The sequence below is a fragment of the Acinonyx jubatus genome, chromosome B4, assembly GCF_027475565.1.
Source record: "Acinonyx jubatus isolate Ajub_Pintada_27869175 chromosome B4, VMU_Ajub_asm_v1.0, whole genome shotgun sequence".
NCBI lineage: Eukaryota > Metazoa > Chordata > Mammalia > Carnivora > Felidae > Acinonyx > Acinonyx jubatus.
This window is the reverse complement of record NC_069387.1, coordinates 4,444,101-4,467,289: the sequence shown is the minus strand read 5'-3', so window position 1 is coordinate 4,467,289 and position 23,189 is coordinate 4,444,101. Positions and strand designations below refer to the sequence as shown.

Here is a 23,189-nt window from a genome sequence, read left to right as displayed (position 1 = left end):
GTGTTTGGTTCCCATAACAACCTGGGCTTCTGTTCAGTGTCCCCACCATAGGAGGCTTGATGCTCACTTGAGACATTGCACTCTGTGGTTTAGCTTCCGGAGCATCGCTCAGAACTGGATGATCCCGTGGATGGTCATGGTGTCTGGAATCAAACCATAGAGACTTTCTGCTGAGGCTTGAAGCTTGTCAAACAAGCTTCCGGAAACCCAGACTGAGGTGCAAATGTCCTGGAGAGTAAAACCCCTCAACTCATCACCTGCAGGGGGGCCTTGAATAGCCAAGCCAGGAGGTAATGGGGCATAAACCTACCTGGGAGGAGGCAGAAGGGCTAAGTTCCACTCAAGATGAACCAGATCAGCTTAACAAACTTGTCCAGGGATGCCTCCAATTCCAAATACTGCCAGAATTATTTTCTGCTAGAGTCTTATTTTTTTTTTCTTCTAGAGTCTTAGAATAAGAACAGTAAGCCCGGTTGTTGCAATCTCTAGCATACTGAAGCTCACATGCTAGGCTTAGATGTGTCGTGCCAAGACATCCCCCTTCTTTTCTTTGCTAATTGTGGACTTTATTCATGATTTTCTTTCAACTTTGTTTAAAAATATAAGCTTCATGGGGGCACCTGGGTGGCTCAGTCAGTTGGGCGGCCGACTTCGGCTCAGGTCATGGTCTCGCGGTCCATGAGTTCGAGCCCCGCGTCGGGCTCTGTGCTGACAGCTCAGAGCCTGGAGCCTGTTTCGGATTCTGTGTCTCCCTCTCTCTGACCCTCCCCCATTCATGCTCTGTCTCTCTCTCTCTATCTCAAAAATAAATACATGTTAAAAAAAAAATTAAAAAAAAAATATAAGCTCCATGCAGTACGAATTGTGCAGAGTTTATTGACATTGTAACCCTGGCACGGAGTAGACACTCAATAAATAGGCGAGCAAGGTACATGAACTGTGGTGTTTTTCAATCCATAACACCTCCAAGGGAACAAGTTCCACCAATTGGCTACCTGCCGTGTAAAGCAACCCTCCCTTTGCTTTGTTCTTTAAAAAGAAATCAGTATTTCAGGTTCAAAAGAATAGGTGATCAGATTGTAAGTGTTTTTCAACTTCTCCCTTTCCTGTTCTGTTTGTTCAAAGCAGTGAAACTATTTTATCAAATGCAAGTTTACTTGGCACTTTAATATGTAAAACATACATAAACCAGGCTGCCGGAGCTCATAGTGGGGCCAGTCCTCCTCCCTGTTTAGTCCATAAGGCAGCTCAGAAGGTATCAGAATCTCAGTGCCCCAGACCTCCCAACTCCAGCACTAGCTGTATGATGTGTATTTCACACATACCTGTAAGTGTCTAGGGTCCAGAGTACACATTCTCCATCCTTCACCCATTTCAGAATTTTACCCTCATCTCTGTTAGGAAATGCTTCTTTTTTATCTAAGACCTTTTTGTTTTTTTTTTAATGCTTCGTCTCTATTTAGGAGAGAGATTTATAGGACTCCAAAGTGACCTGAAATTCAGTTAACTTCGTTTCAAAATCTTTTCCATTAGAGTCAAATCCAACTTAAAAAAAAAAAAAAACATGAAAAGATATGATTCATAGTTGTATTATCTGACTGCTTATTTAACTGACATGACCAAGTTTCTGGAATGGGTAGAAATTGACTATTTTTTAAAATCACCTTTCACTTCTGAACACTTAAAAAAAATACCAATTATTTATTTATTTATTTATTTATAAAAAAATTTTTTTAAGTTTATTTTTTTATTTTCAAGAGAGAGGGAGAGAGCACAAACAGAGGAGGGGCAGAGAGAGAGAGAGAGAGAGAGAGAGTGAGAATCCCAAGCAGGATCCACGCTGTCAGCACAGAGCCCGACGAAGTGTGAGATCATGACCTGAGCCGAAATAAAGAGTCAGACGCTTAACTGACTGAGCCACCCAGGAGCCTCCCTCCCACCAAATACAGTTATTTTTTTAGAGCAGTTTTAGGGTCACAATAAAGTTGAACAGAAAGTACAGAGAGTCCCCATATATGCCCTGCCCTGACACATACATAATCTTCTCTCCTATCAACCAACATCCCCACCAGAGTGGGATATTTATTACAAGTGATGAGCCTGCACTGACTCATCACCATCACCCAGTGTCCACAGTTTACATTAGCGTCACTCTTGATGTTGGACATTCTGTGGGCTTGGACAGGTATGACACATATCCTCTGTGCCCCACCTCTTCATCACTTTCTTTCTCTTCCCTGGCACCCTCTGATCTTTTTATGGTCTTTACAAAAGTTTTGCCTTTTCCAGGATGTCATGTAATTGGAATCACACAGTACGTAGGCTTTTCATATGGATTTCTTCCACTTAGTAATATGCATTTAAAGTTCCCCCATGTCGTTTTAGGCTTGATAGCTCATTTCTTTTTAGTGATAAATAACATTCCGTTGTCTGGATGTACCGTAGTTTATTACTTATCCATCCACCCTCTAAAGGACTTCGTGGATGCTTCCAAGTTTTGGCAATCATGAATAAAGCTGCTCTAAATATCTGTGCAGGATTTTGTGTGGACATAGGTTTTCAGTTCATTTAGGAAAATATCAAGGAGCATGGTTGATGGATGGATGGTACGATACGGATGTTTAGTTTTCTAAGAAACTGCCGAGCTCTCTTCCAAAGTGGCTGCACCATTTTGCATTCCCACCTGCGATGAATGAGAGGTCCTATTACTCTAAATCCTCACCAGCAACTGCTGTTGCCAGTGTTTTGGATTTTCCTTGCTCTAATATATGTATAGTGGCATCTCATTGTTACCTTAATTTGCAGTTTCTGAATAACATCACGTTGAACATCTTTTCATATGCTTAGTTGCCACCTGTATTTCTTCTTTTGTGAGGTGGCTGTTCAGGTCTTTTGACCACGTTTTAATTGATCTGTTTGTTTTCTTTTTGAGTTTTAAGGGTATATTTTGGGTAATAGTCCTTTTATCAGATATGTTTTTGCAAATCTTTTCTCACAGTCTGTGACTTGTCTTTTCATTCTCTTGACATTGTCTTTTGCAGAGCGGATATTTTTAAATTTTAATATTGGCTCTGCTCGTTGTCAAAAATTAGCTGGCTATATTTGTATGGGTCTATTTCTGGCTTATTTATCCGTCTATTCTACTCCATTGATTTATGTGTCTATTTTTCCATCAGTACCACACTGCCTTCATTGCTGTAGCTCTACAGTGAGTCTTGCAGTCAGGTAGTGTCAGTCTTCCAACTTTGTTCTTTTTAAATAACATCTTAGCTGTCCTGGGTCTTTTGTCTCCCTATATAAGCTGAGTCAATTTGTAATATTCACAAATAAATTGATTGTACTTTGATTGGTGTTGCATTGAATCTATAGATCAAGTTGGGAATAACTGGTATCTTGACAATACTGTCTTCTTATCCATGAACATGGAATACATCTCCATATATTTAGTTCTTCTTGGATTTTATTTGTCTTGGAAACTTTCTTCTCCTAAGATTGTCAACCAGGAAAATCCACATCTCTAAGTTGGGAAGGTGTTTGCCTCACTTTGACTTTACTTCTTGTGCTTTTCTTTCAGCACCTACAGGTTACTGTAGTATCTAAGAGGAGGAGTCAGCAGGTAGTAAGGACTAACGAGTTTCTCATGTAAGGGAGGGAAGAAGCAATGGTGGACGCTACCAGGAAGTTGCTGTTTGTTGTTGATTCTGAACCTCTCTTCCTCACCCAGTTAGCAAGGACTTTGGAAGCAAACATATCTGAACTCAAATTCCAGTTCTCTTATTTACTAGCTTGCCTGTGGCAAGTTATCCTCTCTAAGCTTCAGGTTTGTTCATCTGGAAAACAGAGAAAATGTCTATTTTTCAGGATTTCTGGGAAGGTTAAATAAGGTTGTATATATAAATGACTCATACATAGTGGGTACCCAGTAAACAGCATGCATTCTCTGTGCTCCCTCCTCCCCCTCCTCTGAGTAACCAAGAGGCATGGGACTTTTCCCGGCATTCCTCTGGTGCTCCTTCTCTGAGCTTAGTGGGAGAAAGGGGTGTTATCATTCCAGAGTCAACCATCCGTAGGTGTGGGGCAACCTTGCGGGGGCCTCCATGCATTGAGGTGCAGAGTATAACCCACTCAAAGCTTCGCCTTAGAACTTTAGTTTAAAATTCTTGTACTCTCCTCCCCCACCCCATCACCAGGAGCTAACAAGTCCTCGCAATACTTTTATCTCTCTCTGTCATCTAGGTTCTGTGAAATAATCTCATGTTATTAGAATGTCCCTTATAGGATGTCTCTTCTGGTACAAAGGTCCTTATTTATACATTCTCAGAGAATCTATTCTTCCCCATTCATATTTAACTAACTATATGCCGAAAGATTCCTTGCTCCTACCTTTTCATCTTCCCCCACCTTGAAGACTTTTTCTTTAGTTCATGTATCATTTGACTAGTTTTGTTTCTCATGTAGTTTTTTTTAGATGGGATCCAGAGGTGGTATTCTCTCAGTCTGAGTCTCTCACTAAGCAGCTTTCTTTTATCCTGATAGGAAACAGTAGCTTGGCTGCTCGGAGAGTACCTGGGTGACAGCCTCTTTCTCAAAAGTCTGTAGACGCTCTTACTGTCTACCTCAATGTGCCCACTCATCACTGGGGATCTTGTCAAGATGCAGATTCTAATGCAGTAGGACTGGAGTGAGCCTGAGCTTCTGCATTTCTAGGAAGCTCCCAGCTGATGTAACTGCTGCCACTCAGCAGACTACAATTTCGGTAGCAATGTTCCAGCTTACCGTGTAGCAGACAAGTCCGAGGCAAGTCGGATTCCCCTCTTTATGGGTAACTTGTTTTCTTCCCAGGAAGTTTGCAAATTTCCCTCTTGATCATTATAATTCAAGAACTTTGTTAGGATATGCCCATAAATGCGTCTTTTCTCATCAATCTAGACAGGATCCAGTGAGCCCTTTATTTATTTATTTGTTAATTGTTTACTTATTTTTGAGAGACAGAGAGACAACATGAGTGGGGGAGGGGCAAAGAGAGAGGGGAGACACAGAATCCCAAGAAGGCTCCAGGCTCTGAGCTGTCAGCACAGAGCCCGACGCGGGGCTTGAACTCATGAACCGCGAGATCATGACCTGAGCCGAAGTCGGACGCTTACCCAACTGACCCACCCAGGCGCCCCCAGTGAGACCTTTAAATTGCAGACTCAAATGTTTCTTCAACTCATAGACATTTTTCTCCCTACGATTGCAGTCAATCCTCATTATTCGTGGATTCTGTGTCTGTGAATTTTCCTAAATGCTACAATGTATAGCTCATCCCAAAATCAATACTTGCGGAGCTTTTGTGGTCGTTCACAGACAGGTTCATAGTGGCCAAAAACTGTCACCTGACGCGCATGTTTCCAACTGAGGTCAAACAAGGCTACGCTCTGCCTTCTTGATTTGGCTCTCACATGGTAGACTTTTGGCTTTTTTGTTGTTGTTAGTGTTGCTTTTTGTTGGTGATTTCTGTTTAAAATGATCGCCAGGCATAATGCTGAAGTGCTGTCTCATGTTCCTGAGTGTAAGAGCACTCTGGGCGGTTTTATAGAGGAAATACCTGTGTTAAAGTTTCATTTAGGCATGACCCGTGATGCTGTTGGTCATGAGTCCAAGGCTAGGGATTCAACAATATATGTAAAATGAGGTTTCCTCAAACAGAATCACACACGAAACAGGGTTATATATTGATTAATTGAGGAGAACGATGTGACCAGAAGCTGGCAAGAAACTAACCGTGTATTTCCTTCAGGAACAACGGTTCAGTATTTGCTTAATCTGCAGCAACTTTATCACACATAAATATCGCACATAATGAGAATCGATGGTATTTTTTTTTTTTAAATTTGTGCTTTCTCTATTTCTGGGATATAATACCATTTGATCATGATGTTTTATTGTTTGACATATTGCTGGATTTGATTAGCTAGAATTCTGTCGAGGATTTTTGTATCCAGGTTCATGAGGGATATTATCTTGAAAAGGTTTTTGTTGGTGTTATATCTTTGTCTGGCTTTGTTATCAGGATAGTAAGTGGCTCATAAAACAAACATTGTTACCTACAAATTTAATTTCATTGATAAATATAAGACTGGTTACATTATCTGTTTCTTGTTGAGTGAGGTCAGAGTGGCTGATACAAGTTTTCCCAAAATATAATTTTCTCTTGAAAAGCTCAATTTTTATCCTTGGCAACAAACATCGTTAGTTTTGAGAATTAGTTAGGCAGTGAGAAAATGCCTGCCACATGTCTATGTTTGAATAATCACAGTTTGTCATTTGTTCTTTGAAGTAAAAATAATGCTCAGTGGAAAGATGACTTTTTCAGTGTGCAATTCAAACCCCTGTACAAGTGCTTTCCGTGGAAACAACCATTGCGCTGTGGGACGCAGCAGGGAGCGCTTCCCATTTTGTCACACAAAATACTAAAAAGATGCGAATGCTAGAGTTGACAGGGTTGAGACATAATCTATAATCTTATCAAGGACAATCTCAGATGAAACTGGCAGTCCTGAGCTGTTATCCAGTGTCGAAAATACGCGTTATGTGTTTGTCTGGTCTTCTAGTTGCTTAAGGGCGAATGTGGTGCCTGTTATTCTCTCATAATAGGTTGTTTTTCCTCTTCATCAAAAATTAAGTCTCCTGGGTTTATCCAGCCAGGATAAATCCCTCGGATTTTGTTTTCCTGTACTTTGACATATTTCTTACACTTGGCCTCAACAGTGGATGACCATCTCGTTCTTTAACCCACATACTAGATTTTAAAATTCATGGGGTGCCAGGGTGGCTCAGTCGGCTGAGCGTCTGACTTTAGATTTCAGCTCAGGTCGTGACGTCACGGTTGGTGAGTTCGAGCCCCGTGTTTGGCTCTGTGCCGACAGTGCAAAGTCTGCTTGGTATTCTCTTTCCCTCTGCCTCTTCCTTACTCATTCTCTCTCGCTCTCTCTAGCTCTCTCTCTCTCTCAAAAAAAAAAAAAATTAAAAGGAATAAAATAAAATTCCAAACATGTTTTTGGGTAGAGCCCCTGGCCATCTTCTTGTGCTCCCCTTCGATATCCGTAGGTACCCCATTACCTTTTACTGCAGGTGTCCATCTGTCTCCCCCATGTCTGCTTCATCGGGCACGTTCCACACATTTCCCCAGCTCCCCCTCTCCCTGGCTGCTGGGTTCCTCAGATGTGCTTGCCTTTTGTTCTGTCAGCTCATTGGGCTTCACATCCTGTTGCTAGAAGCCACGTAAAAGCAGGAATACTGGCATCATTTCCCACTAGATCAGGATCTTTTCTATCGAGGTGTAATTGGCAAGTAAAATTGGATATATTTAAATTGGGTGATTTGATATGAATTGTGAAATAATCACCGTGATCAAGCTAATTAATGTATCACCTCAATAGTTACTCTTTTTTTTGGTGGGGGTGAGAACACAGGATCTACCCTCTTAGCAAATTTTAGGATGAATGTATTCATCTTGTGCAATGGAACTTTGTGTCCTTTGACCAACATCTCCCTATACCCCAGCCCTAGCCCCTGGCAGTCACCAGTCTACTCTCTGCTTCTATGAGTTCAACGAGTTTAGATTCCACACATGAGTGAGATCATGCAGGGCTTGTTTTTGGCTTATTTCTCTTATCATACTGTCTTCTGGATTCATCCGTGTTGTCCCAAATGGCAGAATCACCTTCTTTTTTAAGGCTGAAGATCAGTGATAGATTTTTTTTTTCTGGACAGTACCATACATGTCTTAACCCTTTGGGAAAATGAAGACTTCTGGAGGATTGGGGTCAGAAGTAATAATTCCCTTTTTGTGTGTACGGAGGGAATGCGGCTCTGAGGCTCTGAGTACTAAAGCCCCTGCCTAGCATTCCTCAAGAGACCAGAGGCAGAAATCCACATGGACATCTATATTGTCACGGTGATTATCAACCATCTGATGAACACTCACCCAGCGCTAGGCATGGGGGAATGTTTTACATGTATGAAAGTTTCTTGTGAGGCTAAGTTGTCTGGTTATTAACACATATTTGCCCTGTAACATGGGTATCATGATTCTCCCCACATCTACGTGAAGACACTGGGGTCTTTCCCTGAGATGACACGGCAGGAAGTGGCGACATTGGCATTTGGATTCCGGGGCTTTGAAATCTTGACTGCATTTCTCTTGGACAAGAATGAGAGTGGTTTCGTTTCTCTGCTGCCCGTCAAAACTTTGCTCAGTGGGTGGCTTCCTCATTTAGAAAAATCCTTTATATTCTCTCAGTGTATTAGGTCAAGGGTACCACCTCCTCATGTCCCATACATCCTTCCCAGAACAATAGCCCAGCTATTATTATTATTTTTAATTACTTTCCTATTTAATGATTAAAGAGACTGGTGGGTTGGGTGATATTATCAGGTGATGGATTCTGTGCTCGCTTTTGCTCAACCTTCCCCACCCCTTGCCCTTTACGTTAGCTGATTCACAGGCTGTCTCTTTATTACCATGAAACCTGGGGGAAGAACAATCCTATTTCTGGTTTCCATTAGCATTTCTATTTTGAAGACCTTTTGAGTGATGGGTGTGGCATCTTAGGGATTCAGGGGTCCCTGCCAAAGGAGTTTCTGAGCATAGTGCTTAACCCTCAAACCACTTTTTAAAAAGGTTGGAATGGAGCCTATGGGAGAAGGTCTGGAAAAGGAGCGATTTACATCAGGTACCCAGCTAGGCGCTCAGTGCAGGAGGAGGAGGTCTTTCTGGTATGGAGGGATCAAGCCAGGATGCACTCCAGAGCCCAGATCAGTAGCTCTTAACCAGGAGCCATCCTTCTGACCATCTGGGGAACTCCTAGGCTCCACCTCTACAGAAAATTCTGAGGGGTCCTGGTATGTGTATTTTGAAAAAGCTCCCCTGGGGGTTCGGAGGGATACCCTTTGGGCAAGATGGCCCACCAGCCACAGGTGCCCAGAAAAAGCAGACCTTGGGGTCTATGGTCATTTACTGCTGATGTCAGAGGTCCAGAGTTTATTAAATAACTCCCGTAAAGTGCTCAGCATCGTGCCTGGTGCTGACTGAATAGCAAAGTTTTGGTCAAAGTGACCCTCTCTTCCATAAGAGTAACATGCATTCATTTGCTTAAACACGAAAATGAAAATTTGGAAATTTAGCTTCAGTAGATTTGACCAATTGTCTCTTCAGTGTGGTTGTACCCAGTTTTACTTTTGCCAGCTGGGTATAAATGTACAAGTTCCACAGACTCAGTATCAAACATGAACTTTTTACCAGGCTGCTGTGTGTAAAGCAGTATTTCGTTTTGCCCCTAATTGGCATTTGCCCCTAATTGGCATTTTCCTGATCACATGTAAAGTTGATCGACTTTTCCTATTTGATTGGACGTTTTTGTTTCCAGTTCTATGAATGGTTGGCTGATATCCTTTGCCCATTTTTTCCCATATTTTGTATAGTCCTTTTGTATTGATTAGGAATTCTTTATCTTTTATGGCTCTAAGTCCTTGCTAGATATTTGCAATATTTCTCCTGGTTTGTCCCTGTATTTTAAGTTTCTACTATAAAACGGGAGTTTTAAATTCTGATGTGGCCAAATGTGGTCAAATTCACCACCTCAGCTCTAGAACATTTGAAATCCTAGGGCTGGTTCACATAGGGTCTCCAGAGCTCTCCTGACTCTTGTTGTGCACAGGGATTTTAGAATCTCCATCCGTCCTGAGGATCCTGTATCCCCAGCTTTTTCTTTCCCGTTTTCCGAGTTTAATCTCACACCTTTCCCCAAGTTTTCTGTCTTCACTTGCTTTATCGCCCACTTTTCTCCTTTTCCTTCACTTTTTCTGGGGAGGTGGGTAGAAGCCTCCAGTGGGAGTCAGGATAGCCGAGTTGGAGCGTGGGTTCAATCAGGAGCCAGCCATGGGACCTTGGGCAAGCCATCCCTCCCCTGTGAGTTTCAGTTTGTTCTCTCTAAAAATGAGGGAGGGGAGGAGCCGACCCCCGACTTCCCTTCTCATTCCTGCTGTTCTCTCACACCAAGGCTTGCTCACCACGTGGCTTAGCTCTCCACACCGATGCATTTGTCCAAAGAAAGCAATCCTTCCTCCTTCCACACCCCCATCTTCACAGGCACCGCCCCCTCCCCCCATTCAGGCACGTGATAGCCGGACGTGTCATAATCGTCTCGGACTCGACATTTTGAGACTGCTCTCCTCTGCAGAGCAAAGAAAGGAAGCATCAAGGCCCCCCCACCCCAGGCGGCTCACAGTGTGTGAGTTCGAGCCCCACATTGGGCTCTCCGCTGACAGTGCAGAGCCTGCTTCAGAGTCTCCCTCTCTCTCTCTGCCCCTCCCCTGCTTGTAGGCTATCTCTCTCAAAATAAATAAACTTACAAACCAAAAAAAAAAAAAAAAAAAAAGAAGAAGGAAGGAAGCCTTTGGTGGCTATCATTGGGAGATTTAGCTATTTAAACAGGTGAATCTCCTGGCTCCCTTTCACGGGGTCCTGCTTGAAGACACAGAGGTCCTGGGTGCCGTGCTCACTGGGGAGGATTAGCTGAAAACCACTGCCCAGCGCCTACCACCTGCTGACAACGAGGGCCCCGTCTTCAACCTTGCAAATGGCTAGATTGCATTTGCCAACTTGCCCAGCTCTGTTTGCTTTGCTGTTAATGGCCACAGAGACTTAATGAGGCAATAGATGTTCTTCTGGGTAATTACACTCTCGGGTAAAGCATTAGACCAGGTTCACTGAGTTCTCATCCGCCTGGAGAGACAGGCTAATGGGCAACCCTGCTCATTTGAATTTTCTAGGGACTTGGGGGAAAGCCTTCGAAGCGATGTGTGCCCTTCACCGTGTTTATTTTATTTTTTAAAATTTTTAATGTTTATTTATTTTTGAGAGAGAGAGAGAGAGAGAGCGAGCAGGGGAGGGGCAGAGAGAGAGGGAGACACAGAATCTGAAGCAGACTCCAGGTTCCCAGCTGTCAGCACAGAGCCTGACGTGGGGCTCAAACTCACAGACTGAACTGTGAGATCATGACCTGAGCCACCCAGGCACCCTTAGCCCAGCAACTTTTAGCAAAATGTTTCTTTTTCAAGTAAAAGACTTGACTGACCTCCCTTTGCACATCTGTAGACTTTTCCCTCCTTTGAAGATCACAGTACTCTTGCACAAAGCCTGGGTACCCAGGAATCAGACCTTCTTGCACAAGCCCCCACCCGCCCCCGGCCCCAGGGAACTTGAACTTCTCACACAACTGAGCTAATTCTACAGCACTGAGCTAATCCCAGCACTGAGCTAATTCTACAATGGGCATCGAGTCTGCATGTCAGCAAGAAATGTCACAGACCACTGTACTCCCTTAACTGATTAAACCCCTTTCAAAATCTGAACCAGGCAGAAACCTGGGAGTTGTTGGCCTTTGGACAAGAGTCTGCCTTCTCCCCAGATTGCTGGCCTCTGGAATGAATCTCATATTCCTTTCCAATCAAAACTTGTCTCTTGAGTCTTGGCCTTTCAAGCAACAGGCAGCCGAACTTGGGTTGCAATGACACAACTGCTTTTTGGGTCAGCTTCTGCCTCAGCCCAGTCTTGCTTCCTCGATCCCTTACAGGTATATCTCCCCGGAACATTCACCCCAGAAATTGAGATAGTTCCGGTCTCAGTTTTTGCAGGGACATGGACACACATATTCTGTTGTCTCTCTGGGTGTACCATGACCTCTGAGGACAGAGCTCCCATGTCTGCACCTTCTCCATGAAGTGTCTAACACAGGGCACTCCTGCGGTACCCGTGGAAGGAAGGAAGGAAGGAAGGAAGGAAGGAAGGAAGGAAGGGAAGAGGGAGGGGAGAAGGAAGGAGGGAAGGAAGGAAGGGAGAAGGAAGGAAGGGGGGATGGATGGAAGGAAAGAAGGAAGGAAGGAAAGAGGGAGGGGAGAAGGAAGGAAGGAAGGAAGGAAGGAAGGAAGGAAGGAGGAAGGAGGGAAGGAATGAAGGAAGGAGGGAAGGAAGGAAGGAAAGAAGGAAGGAAGGAAAGAGGGAGAGAAGGAAGGAAGGAAGGAAGGGCCACCCAGGTGCTCTTTACACTTTCAACTTTAAAGAAACCCACAAAATTATACAACTTAAATTCTTACTGTATTTCTCGCTGCCACCTCATGTCAGGTTTTCATCCTATCCTATCTCCTCCATTCTTTACTTTCTAGGGCAAGAGTGAAGCCTGTGGGCTCTTATCACAGAAAGGTTTTTAAAGCCCGAAAATAAAGTAAATGTATAGGATTGCACAATCCAGTTGCCTTCATTTCTTATTATGCTGTAACAAATTACTACAAGGTTAGTGGCTTAAAAATAACCCGATGATGTGGGTGCTCGTCCGTCACCCTCCCGTCTTCTCTTCTGCGTGATCTCCTATGTGCCGTCAGGAGATCCTGGCAAAATACCTGGCATTTCAGTTTCCTTATCTGTGAAATACGCTAGCCGCGGGGAATTTGGGAAAGGTCTCTAGGTTTATTCAAACTCTTTGCATCTATGGTCACAACCCTGGGCTCGTGCGATGTCAAAGCCACACGCTAGAGGGAAGCATTGACTAAAATGTGCGGAGAAGCCCTTGGACTCTAGACCCTGTCTTCGAAGTTGAGTTTGCTTAGTCGCAGCAAATATTGGTGATGGAGATCATGGCAGAGTGAACACAGCTTATCAGGTCAGAGCAGTAGGGTTGTTTCACATCATCGTTGGTCTAGACAGGAGCACTCCTTAGCACTCCACAGATGGGGGGGGCAGGTAATGGGTGGGAATCCACCGGCCCATCAACCCCACCCGGGAGGGCACTGAACTTCTCCACCATACTTCGGCCAGGACATAAACTCTTCCTATCCTGCCGTAAGTGGGGATGAGTAACATAATGGGAAGACTGTAAAAAAAAAAAAAAAAAAAAAAAAAAATTCAGCTATTTAAAATAATTAATTGCTGGGGCACCTGGCTGGCTCAGTCGGGGGAACACGCGGCTCTTGATCTCAGGGTCATGAGTTCAAACCCCATGTTGGGTGTAGAGTTTACTTAACATACATACATACATACATGCCAATATTTCATCTTTGTTCACTTCAGGCTGAACTTTTTCAATTCGCTCAAACTCTTTTCCACATGAGCTTCTCGGTGAGTTCTGCCGGGGTTGTGGAAGTAGAACTTGCTAATAGCGGGTCTGACAATCTGAAATCTAGAGAAACATTTTGGGAAGAATTGACAGCTTAGCAATATTGAGCCTTCCAATCCATGGACACAGTATCTCTCTTCATTTACTTAGGTATTCTTAATCCCTCTCATCAACATTCCATGTATTTTGGCGTACAAATCTTGCACATATTTCTAAATTTCCCCTAAATATTTTGCTTCGTAATACAAGAGTAAAGGATACTGCTTAAAAAAAAATCAATTTCTGTTTTTTTATTTTTAGTCTATAAAAATACCACCAATCTCTCAAATACTGACTTTGTATTCTGTGTCCTTCTAAACTCACATATCAGTTCTATTAGTATACAAAATGTTTTTGGAGTTTCCATCATTGAAAATCACGTGATCTGTGCACAGGCGGCATTATCTGTTTCTTGTAGATAGCATATAGATTCTGCTTTTCATCCAGCCTAAATATCTATGCCTTTTAAGTGGAGTGTTTAAACCATGTATATCTAACGTAATTATCGATATACTTGGACTTAAATCCACCATCTTCCTCTTTGTTTTCTATTCGTTTCATCTGTTCTTTGTTCCTTTTTTCTCTTTTTCTGCTTTCTTTTGTATTAACACATTAGTTATATTTAGCGTCATTATTATCTTATTAGCTTACCTTTAACCTTTTTTTTGCAGTTCTTCTGGAATGTAAAATATTACTCTTCTAGGGTCTATACTGAATTCCATGGGGTTTCAACAAAGATTCTTTCTCTACTCTGCTGATCAAAACTCAGACATGTCCTAGCTCTGTGTCATCTTGGAATTGTTTAACTAAGTGCTCCCATCTATATTTGTGTGGCTTTGTGGCGTTTCACATCTCAGTATTTAGTCATACACTCAAGGGGACTCCTAGGCAGATTTTGGGGGCTCGTTTGCTCTATGGCTCCCTGTTTTCTGGTAACCACCGTGCAATATCTAGCTTCCCCAGCCTGCCTGGGCTTTGACTTCAGTCTGGTCCTTTCAACGAGACTGATATGCTCTGCTTGGGTTTCCCTGCCTGTGTTGTGGTCTGGACATTGTCTCCCCTTCAAGTATGACTTTCATTCCAAAGCACCACAAGACTTCAGGATTTTTTACTCTGCTTCTCAGATGCTTCTGACCCTGACCCCAAGCTTCAAACATGCCCTAGACCTCAGAAAATGTCTCTTGGGAAAAAACCCTGCAGTACTTTGGTGTTTTTGTTTTTGTTTTTATTTTTGAGTTTATAATCTGACATGCTAGGCCTGCACTATGCCAGATACTCTCTCTGCTAGTTTGTAAATCCCTGAGTAGAATTCCTTTGTCTGGGTCAAGCCTGACTTTGGCTCATCAAAACTGGGAAATTCCTGCAGGAAAGAAAATAGCTCATGATCATCCATGCATTGAAGAAGGGGAATTTTAGTTTGTCTCATTTCTGTTGTTTCCACAACTTTCCAGTACACTTAAAGTATACTTTTTATAATTTATCTGGGGTTTTCTCCTTGGAAATGTGCAGCGGTAATGCTGTCCTTCATAATAAACTCTGCCTGTCTTATTCTTTATTTCTATTAGCTCTTCATTGTTCTTTTTAAGGAATAGAATTTTATTTTTGTTCTATGGATTCATTCTCACCTTATCCTTCTGAAGAATAACTGTAGTCTTTGTTTTAAAAATTCCATTGTTGGGGGGCACCTGGGTGGCTCAGTCGGTTGAGTGTCTGACTTCGGCTCAGGTCATGATCTCACAGCTTGTGAGTTCGAGCCCTGTGTTGGGCTCTGTGCTGATGGCTCAGAGCCCGGAACCTGCCTCGGATTCTGTGTCTCCCTCTCTCTCTCTCTACCCCTAACCCACTCGCATTCTGTCTCTGTCTCTCTCAAAAACAAATAAACATTTGAAAAAAAATTAAAAACTCCATTGTTGGCTAGTCTCTATGCTTTTTTGTCCCTAAGTTATTTGTCCTCTTTCTTCCTGTCTTTCATGCCATAGGATTTCCCCAAACGACTGGTAATCTGCTCTATAAGGGGTGGTGGGCGGAGCTTTATCCCAGTATAAATTGGGGAACCTCAAAAGTAGTAACAGAAAGAATTTTCTCCGGGTCAGATCCCTTTTGCAGAGAAAGATCTTTTATCCTCCTGGGTGAGGTCACTTTTGGATAATTTAAACAATGAAATCTCCCACAGTGGGAAGGAGGGCGCAGCCTCCGGGAAGGCACTTGAGATCACACATTTTATCTTATTATTATTTTTTAAATATTTATTTATTTTTGGGAGAGTGCAACTGGGAGAGGGGCAGAGAGAGGAGGACAGAGGATCTGCACTGGCAGGCTGATAGCAGCAAGCCCAAAGTGGGGCTCGAACTCATGAACCGCAAGATCATGACCTGAGCTGAAGTTAGACGCTCAACCCACTGAGCCCCCCCGGGTGCCCCGAGACCATGCATTTTAAGCACTCTGCTCACTGCCTGTTCATTAGTTGGCACTCAACTCATTTTCCATGTCCTGGGTATACCCTGATACCAGGAAGACTATTTGGCCTACCGGCACAGAAATAGACTCTTACAAATTAGGGTTTCTATGTGCTAATTGGGTTCTGCCAATTAGAAGCGCTCGCATGGGATTTGGAAGGCAGAAGCTATTGCCTTATGGTTTGGGGGTGTTTTCTGCTGGCAGTTAAGGTACTAGTGACGGCAGGCGGCAGCCTCTGGCTTCGGAGGTGGCCACAGGCAGTCGTGGTGCAGAGGCTACGTGCACGGGACCACCTGGCACCTGTTTCGTGCTGCAAAGACCAACTCGCTGATGGATGGTGACCGCTCTGTTGTCCAGGGCACCATGGCGGCAGTGGGTTCGTGACCACTGGAGATCACCGCTTTGGGGGTGTGTTCTTGAGTTACCGAGGCCACCTCCTGATGGCCTGCTTTCTGACTGGGGACTCTGGACACCTCTGTGGACCATCAGTCATGGGGGCATTCCTGGAGATCATGTGGAGATCCCACTTTCTGGCCCTGCCAGTGATTTTCTGAGCGCCCAGTTCTTTCCATCGTCTCTGCTCAAAATGCACTGGGCAGTTTGTGTTTCCGACACGGAACTTCGCTAGTGTGGCATTTGACCTTGCAGGCGAGGCAGGTCCTGAGGCTGCAGAGACACGGACACTCTCGGGTGTGCATGTGCTCTGGTGTCTGTCCCCGGATTCTCTTCCCTCTGCCTTGGGAAACATTGAAATAAGTCAGGTTTCCTTTCCAGCCTTTAAAATGAACAAAAGTCATATCCGGGGGCACCTGGGTGGCTCAGTTGGTTAAGCGTCCGACTTCGGCTCAGGTCATGATCTAGTGATTCATGAGTTCGAACCCCGCGTCGGGCTCTGTGCTGACAGAGCTTGCTTTATACCACTCTCCACTGCTTACTCCCCAGAGGTACCCCCTTGATGAAGGTCAGTAGGCTTCTGCACCTTCACTGTGCGTTTACACAACATAGGACAGCCTGTGTGCACGTATGGACTCTACCCATACATACAAAGCCCATATTTTGGCATAGAGAGAGGCTGTGTAGACATATTACTCTGAATCTGCTGTTTTCACATCAGCTACCACATTCTTTCCAGGGCTCCCCAGTACGGTTGGAACCATGACTTATTTAAACTGAATTTTATTGACAAGTACGTATTCATTTTTTGGTTACTGTTTTTACGCGCAATGCAGCAAAGAATATCTTTGCCTATCTTTGGACACATGTAGATATTTCTGTGAGATATGTTTTTAGAAGTGGAATTGCTCGATCCGAGGAAAAGAGCGTTTTAAACTTCAACTGATGTCAAATTGCCCTTGAAAGCATCGGTGACAACTTAGCCCTCCCAACAAAGGTCGGAGAGATCTTCGTAATGTACTCAGCCTCCACTTTTTATCCTAAATGTAGTTTATTTATATATACCTTCTGTTTTCCTTAATCACATTTCCTAACTAAGTGTTCTGTCTTTCAAAAACTTTAGCTCTAAGTTACCCGGGCAAGTCTGCGTTATTTTTGTCTCCTGTTTCATTACTGTGCTTTAATCCCGGTTCATTCTTCTTTGTTGTCCTGGCTCTAAGTTTGTATTGTTGTCTTTTTGGTCCCTCCTTTTACTGTTAGTTTTCTTCTTGTGTTTGATTGTCTGGGACTTAGGATTTTTGCCTGTGGTTTTGTTTCATTAAGGAATTTGGCCCGCATGAGTTCTGTTTTACAACGTGTCTCCTTTTACCCTCACGCATGGCTGATCCGATCAGGCAGTGCCAGGGTACCCAACTTCATGTGTGTGGACAGGCCCCAGACTTCTCCAGCCCGGCCACCTCTCTCCAGGATGCCTCGCTACAGAGTGGCCAGCGCCTCGGGGACTCCCCCCAGCCTCATGAGGAAAACCTGAGTCTGGCAAAGCGCTGAGTCTCCAAAGCCAGTAGGGTCTGGACATGGGGGGTGAATGGGGTTTTTCATGCTGTGGGCCTTGTTCTTTCTTGTCTTTGGTGCTGGTAGTCGTGCTTCAGATTGGTCTTTTCCTTCACATGCAAGTATGGGAGTAGAACAGAGTGGAATTTAAGGCCAGGAGCGAGACCTCCCAGCTCAGATTCCTTGGAATAAACGCCTTCTCATATTTAGTCTTTATCAGAGCTCTGCTTTGGACAGCTGGGGACCTGACAAGAGAGCAAAAGGCAAGCTGAAGGCCAAACGCCAGCCCACAGCCTGCACCCACCCCCTCGCCCCCTTAAGGTAGGAGATATATATAAACATTCCTCAGGCACTAGTAGCTGCCTGAGAATGAAAGCAGGGGAAAAACAAGTGAAAACAAGTAGAACAAAAACTTCACTGTAGTTTTAACTCTCTTAATGATTTACAAGAAAAACACAGTAATAGACCTCCAAGAACCTATAGACTCAAATTTCCTGGAGCCCTAACATCACCTTTGCCTCCAAAGGGTAGAAAACCCTCGATAATCAGTCACTCCTCACCATCACCATGCTGCAATTCCTGCCCATGGGTCCTGTCCCCGTGCTATAATGAAAACACCTTTAAAAAAGAAATTAATGTTTATTTATTTTTGAGAGAGAGAGAGAGACAGAATGCACGCAGGGGAGGGGCAGAGAGAGAGGGAGACGCAGAATCCGAAGCAGGCTCCAGGCTCCGAGCCGTCAACACAGAGCCCGACGTGGGGCTCGAACTCACAAACCGTGAGATCATGACCTGAACTGAAATCGAGATTCAGATTCTTAACCAACTGAGCCACCCGGGTGCCCCTGCTGTGATTTTCTTAAATGCTAAGAAACACTGTGTTGACACACACTGTCAACAATGTGTGGTGATAAGATGTTGCCCTATACCCTAAGGGTGTCTTCCATTCCATAGATCTCACCTACCTAGATCTCCCTGGTCATTTCTACCCGTTTCCCAAGTCTACCTAGTGCCAACAGTGATGTTAAAGTATGATGGGGCCAACTGCATTAAACATACTTTATTATTCTTTTAAAGTAATCTCTATATCCAACGTGGAGCTCGAACTCACAACCCCAAGATCAAGAGTTGTCTGCTCCACCGACTGAGCCAGCCAGGTGCCCCAAACATACTTTAAAGTTCTATAAACTGACGCATTAACACCCACAAAATGGGGTGCTCCTAGGTAAACCTTGCCCTTCACCCCCACCCCAAGAATATCTTGAGACTTTAGATAGCTCCAGGCCATATGATCCGATAGTCACAGTGAACACGGGACCACTATCAACAGAACCAGCCAATCCCAAGCCTGCTCACCCAGGTTTGCCCGTTCCTTCCCAGAAGCCACAACAAAGTCTGTCCACGTCTCCGCTCCCAGGGAGTTCCGGCTTCCTCTCGACCAGCCGCAAAGCCCCTCCTGGGTGTCCCGAGTGGCACATTGTTCTCCTCCGGAACCGTGGGTAAGAAATGACCTTCAAACTCTCTCTGGGTCTCGGTCTGGGTCTTTGATTTCTGTGGAATCAGGATTTACGAGTTAAGGGATATTATGAATCTGGTTTCAGTGATTGCTGCCTGACTGCTTTCAAGTTCAGCTTCACAGACCTGAACTCAACGGATGAGATCCCTTTCTTCTCCACGCTCTGACCCGTGATAGATAGTAGGACACATGTATGTTTTTGCCCGTCAGGTGGCTGTGAACTGAGATCTCTCCTACTCTGATTAGCTGTGCCCTGACTGCCAGAGAACATCATTCCTCTGTGTGCACATTTGGCTTAGTGTCCTGTGCACAGCCTCCTTGTCACCTCACTCAAATTTTTTATTTGTCTTTCTCTGGTCAACTTCTAAGAGCTCCCTTAGGTTATAAATATCAGCTCCCTTCCATCCAGTTGATGAATATTTTCCGAATTTATCATTTACCTATTAAACTCTGATGATAGGGAATTTCGCCATGCACAGTTTTAATGTTTGTATTTTCAAATACATCTATTTTTTCTTTCATAGCGTTTGATTCTCTGGTCTATTTAACAAGGTCTTCTCTTGTACAAGATTGTGACTTGGAGTTTCTTGTAAGTATTTTTCCTCTCCTTTTTTATTCTGTATATCATTTATGTGCCTAGAATTTATTTTTATACATGGCGTGAGAGGGGAAATCCAATCCTATTTTATTTGAGTTCGATAGACATTTCTTTTAGCATCATTAAATAATTTAAATAATTAAATAATTTAGCATTAAAGAATTCATTATTCTCCTCTGAATTATATGACTCAATTAATCATATCTTAAATTCTCTTAAATCATCTCTTAAATAAAACCTAATTCTGGATTTTCTATTCTGTTCCACAAGGATTTTTGTGTAACTTTATACCGATACAATTTTTAAAGATAATCCTGGCTTTATAATAAGTTCTGAAGTCCAGTCAAAAAAGTGTCCATCACTGATACTTTCCATGAATTTTCTCTCTGGCATTAAGTTTTTAATCTATACTTGAAAAATTTGTATCTAATTTTTAAAAATTGGACTTTTAGGGGAATTTGAATTTTAATTGTTTGGGCGTATATATATGATTTTATGAGAATTTACATTTTAATAAACTGTCCAAAAATTTTGCATACATTTTCACTTGCACAGATATTATTGTAGGCCTTCAGTGATGTTTGATAGTGTTTTCCCCTGTAGAAGTGCCATCACTCTTGTTAACTTTGTTCCTAAGTATTTTAAAGTTGTAATGATTGGAAACACAGGCAATAGTTTACTCATTTCCATTTTGTGGTATTTGATGCAAATGTTATGTATTTGTCTTGTACCCAATGACAGAAGTCTTCAGTATATTCTAGTAACGTTTCTCCCCTAGAATCTCTGGTGTTTTCTAGTCGTGTGAACGTATCCAGTGTGTCACCAGATCTTTCCTTTTGTGTTATAACTGCATCCCTTATGACAGTTCATCAATTCAAAAGCATGCCTTTTTTCACAGTATAACACCTTTTTTTAAATTAAAAAAAAAATTTTTTTAATGTTTATTTATTTTTAAGATAGAGACAGAGACAGAGCACGAGCACGAGAAGGGCAGAGAGAGAGAAAGGGAGACACAGAATCCGAAGCAGGCTCCAGGCTCTGAGCTGTCAGTGCAGAGCCCGACACAGGGCTCGAACTCATGAACTGTGAGATCATGACCTGAGCCGAAGTCAGACACTTAACTGACTGAGCCACCCAGGCGCCCCAGTATAACACCTTTTTTTTATTATCAGATTTTAGTTAGATGGTTTTAGTATTTTGCAATACAGAAAATCACTCCTGTGTTTTGGTAAATTCACACTTCTTCTTTTAAAATAATTTGATTTATATATACGTTTCTTGTTTGTTGATAGAATTGATATGTAACCTTGTGTAAGTTTAGGGCGAAGAGTATGATCATTTGACGCACATGTATGTTGCAAAGTGATTGCGACCATGAAGTTACTTAATACCTGTACCACTTTGCACAGTTACTTTGGGGGAAGGGGTGAGAACTTTTAAAATTTACTGGCTTAGCAGTTTGCAAGCGTGCAAGACAGTGCAATTAACTAGAGTCAGCATGCTGCTTAGATCCCCAGAAGTTACTCATTCTACAATGGTAAGTTTGTGCCCTTGGTCACCTTCACCCGTTTTCTCCTCCACGTAGCCCTGGCCTGGCAATCACCATCTTACTCTGTTTCTATACATTCGGCATTTTTAAGATTCTGTAGACTATATCAGAAAGTTAAATGGGGAACATTTCAAATATTTATGTATCCTGTCATGAAGAAATAATAACCCTACTGCGTATTAACATGAAAAATACATTTTATGAAGAATAAAAGTATTTTGCAAAACAAAAATCAATTAGGGAGAAGAGTGATATTGTTTGATATTTTTGAAAAACGAATGAGTAGCCTAACAGAAGCCAGCTAGAGTATCAAATCTGCTTCTGCCTTCAGTGTGGTGCAATACCCCACACCATACAGATCTCTGGAAAGCTCCTCACATGGATACATGTGAGGTAATGATAGTGTTGGGGTGCCTGGTGGCTCAGTCGGTTAAGTGTCTGACTTCAGCTCAGGTCATGATCTTGTGGTTCGTGGGTTCGCTCTGTGCTGACAGCTCAGAGCCTGGAGCCTGCTTCGGATTCTGTGTCACACTCCCTCTCTCTCTGCCATCTCTTCCCATCTCCTCTTGTGCTTTGTCTCTCTCTCTCTCAAAAATAAATAAACATTAAAAAAAAAAAACTTGAGAAAAAAAAAAAACACACCTGACTTCACACTCGATGCGGGAAGACTGAAAACTTTCCTCCTGAGATGGGGAGCAAGATAGGATGCCCCTTCCCACCACGCTAGTCAATGTTGTACCGGACGTTCTAGCCAGAGCCATGAGGCAAGAAACAGAAACAAAGGGCATCCAAATTGAAAAGGTTGGGGTAAAACCATTCCCAGTCACAGAGGATGTGACCCCACATACAGCAAATCCTGAAGAGTTCTTAAGGAAACTTGTAAAGCTAATAACCGAATTCAGCAATGTTGCAAAGCGCAAGACCAACACAAACGATCAGTTGTGTTTCTACACGTCACTAGCAAACAATCCAAAAGCTAATTTTTGACAGGTACAGAGTCTTTGTTGGTGGTGACAAAAATGTTTCGCATGTAGTGAGCGGTGGAGGTTGAACAACACCGTGAATCGATTTAATGCCACTGGATTGTACACTTATCTGTGGTCGAAATGGTAAACATTACGTTATGCAGATTTCACCACAACTAAAAAATATTAATCTACAGGGAGATAGCTGGAGATATTATGATAATGTCTACTGATTTTATGGAGCAGAGGTCCACGAACTGTGGCTGGCGGGCACAGCTCACTGCTTGTGTATGTACGGCCCACAAGCTAAAAATGGCTTAGCCATTTTTTAGTGGCTGAAAAATCCAAAAGACAAATAATAATTCCAAGTGCAGGACACTTGAAATTTATGCAAATTCCAACTTTCAGTATTCAGAAGTCAAATGTTCTAGAACCAAAAATTAGCCCAAATTGCTGGATTTGTTTGACTGATTTATTCCTAGTCAGGGCCCTGATGTGGTTACTTCTCCAAGAATGATTCAAGTCCAAGCCACGGATCACCAAATTGACCTCTCTTTTTATGATAAGACTTAACTTTCTACACACTTTAAAAAACACCCATGCCTTTGCCTTCTTCATAGGTTTTAGTATTTTTTCATGAATTGACATGCCTGCCCTTTTGAGGTTCCATTTATCGGTGTTGTGGGATCCATAGTATTTAAATGCCTCTCCTAAGGCTATTAAGCTCTTCTTGTACTTGAGGAATTTGACCGAGCCCTGGAGCACTGACCCTTCACCTGCGTGGCCACTGGTGGATCCATTGTTCCCGTGCTTGGCACACTTCCTGCCGATACACCTCCGCTCTCCTTCCTCCTGGTATGCTTTCAGAACTGCTGGGCTCTCTTTCCTGCTTGCAAAAACAAAGAAGTAACAGTTCAGGTCACTGTATAACCTGCCATGGATATAAAAGAAGAAGAAATAGTCATAT

At 43.1% G+C, this 23,189-nt stretch overlaps 1 protein-coding gene across 6 annotated transcripts in view; it reads left to right on the top strand.

The window, feature by feature from the left end:
• LOC106988139 (aldo-keto reductase family 1 member C23-like protein) overlaps positions 1-23,189 on the top strand; it is a 130,605-nt gene that overhangs the window by 85,716 nt on the left and 21,700 nt on the right. For 4 of the 6 annotated variants that reach the window (XM_053225205.1, XM_015086550.3, XM_053225206.1 and 1 more), the window contains exons 2-3: positions 19,012-19,093; positions 19,635-19,699. In XM_053225205.1, the coding sequence (XP_053081180.1) occupies positions 19,012-19,093; positions 19,635-19,699 (147 nt within the window). Of the gene's footprint in view, positions 1-18,974; positions 19,094-19,194; positions 19,302-19,634; positions 19,700-23,189 lie in introns of those variants that run through there. The other 2 variants (XM_053225207.1, XM_053225208.1) reach the window with 2 other exon arrangements.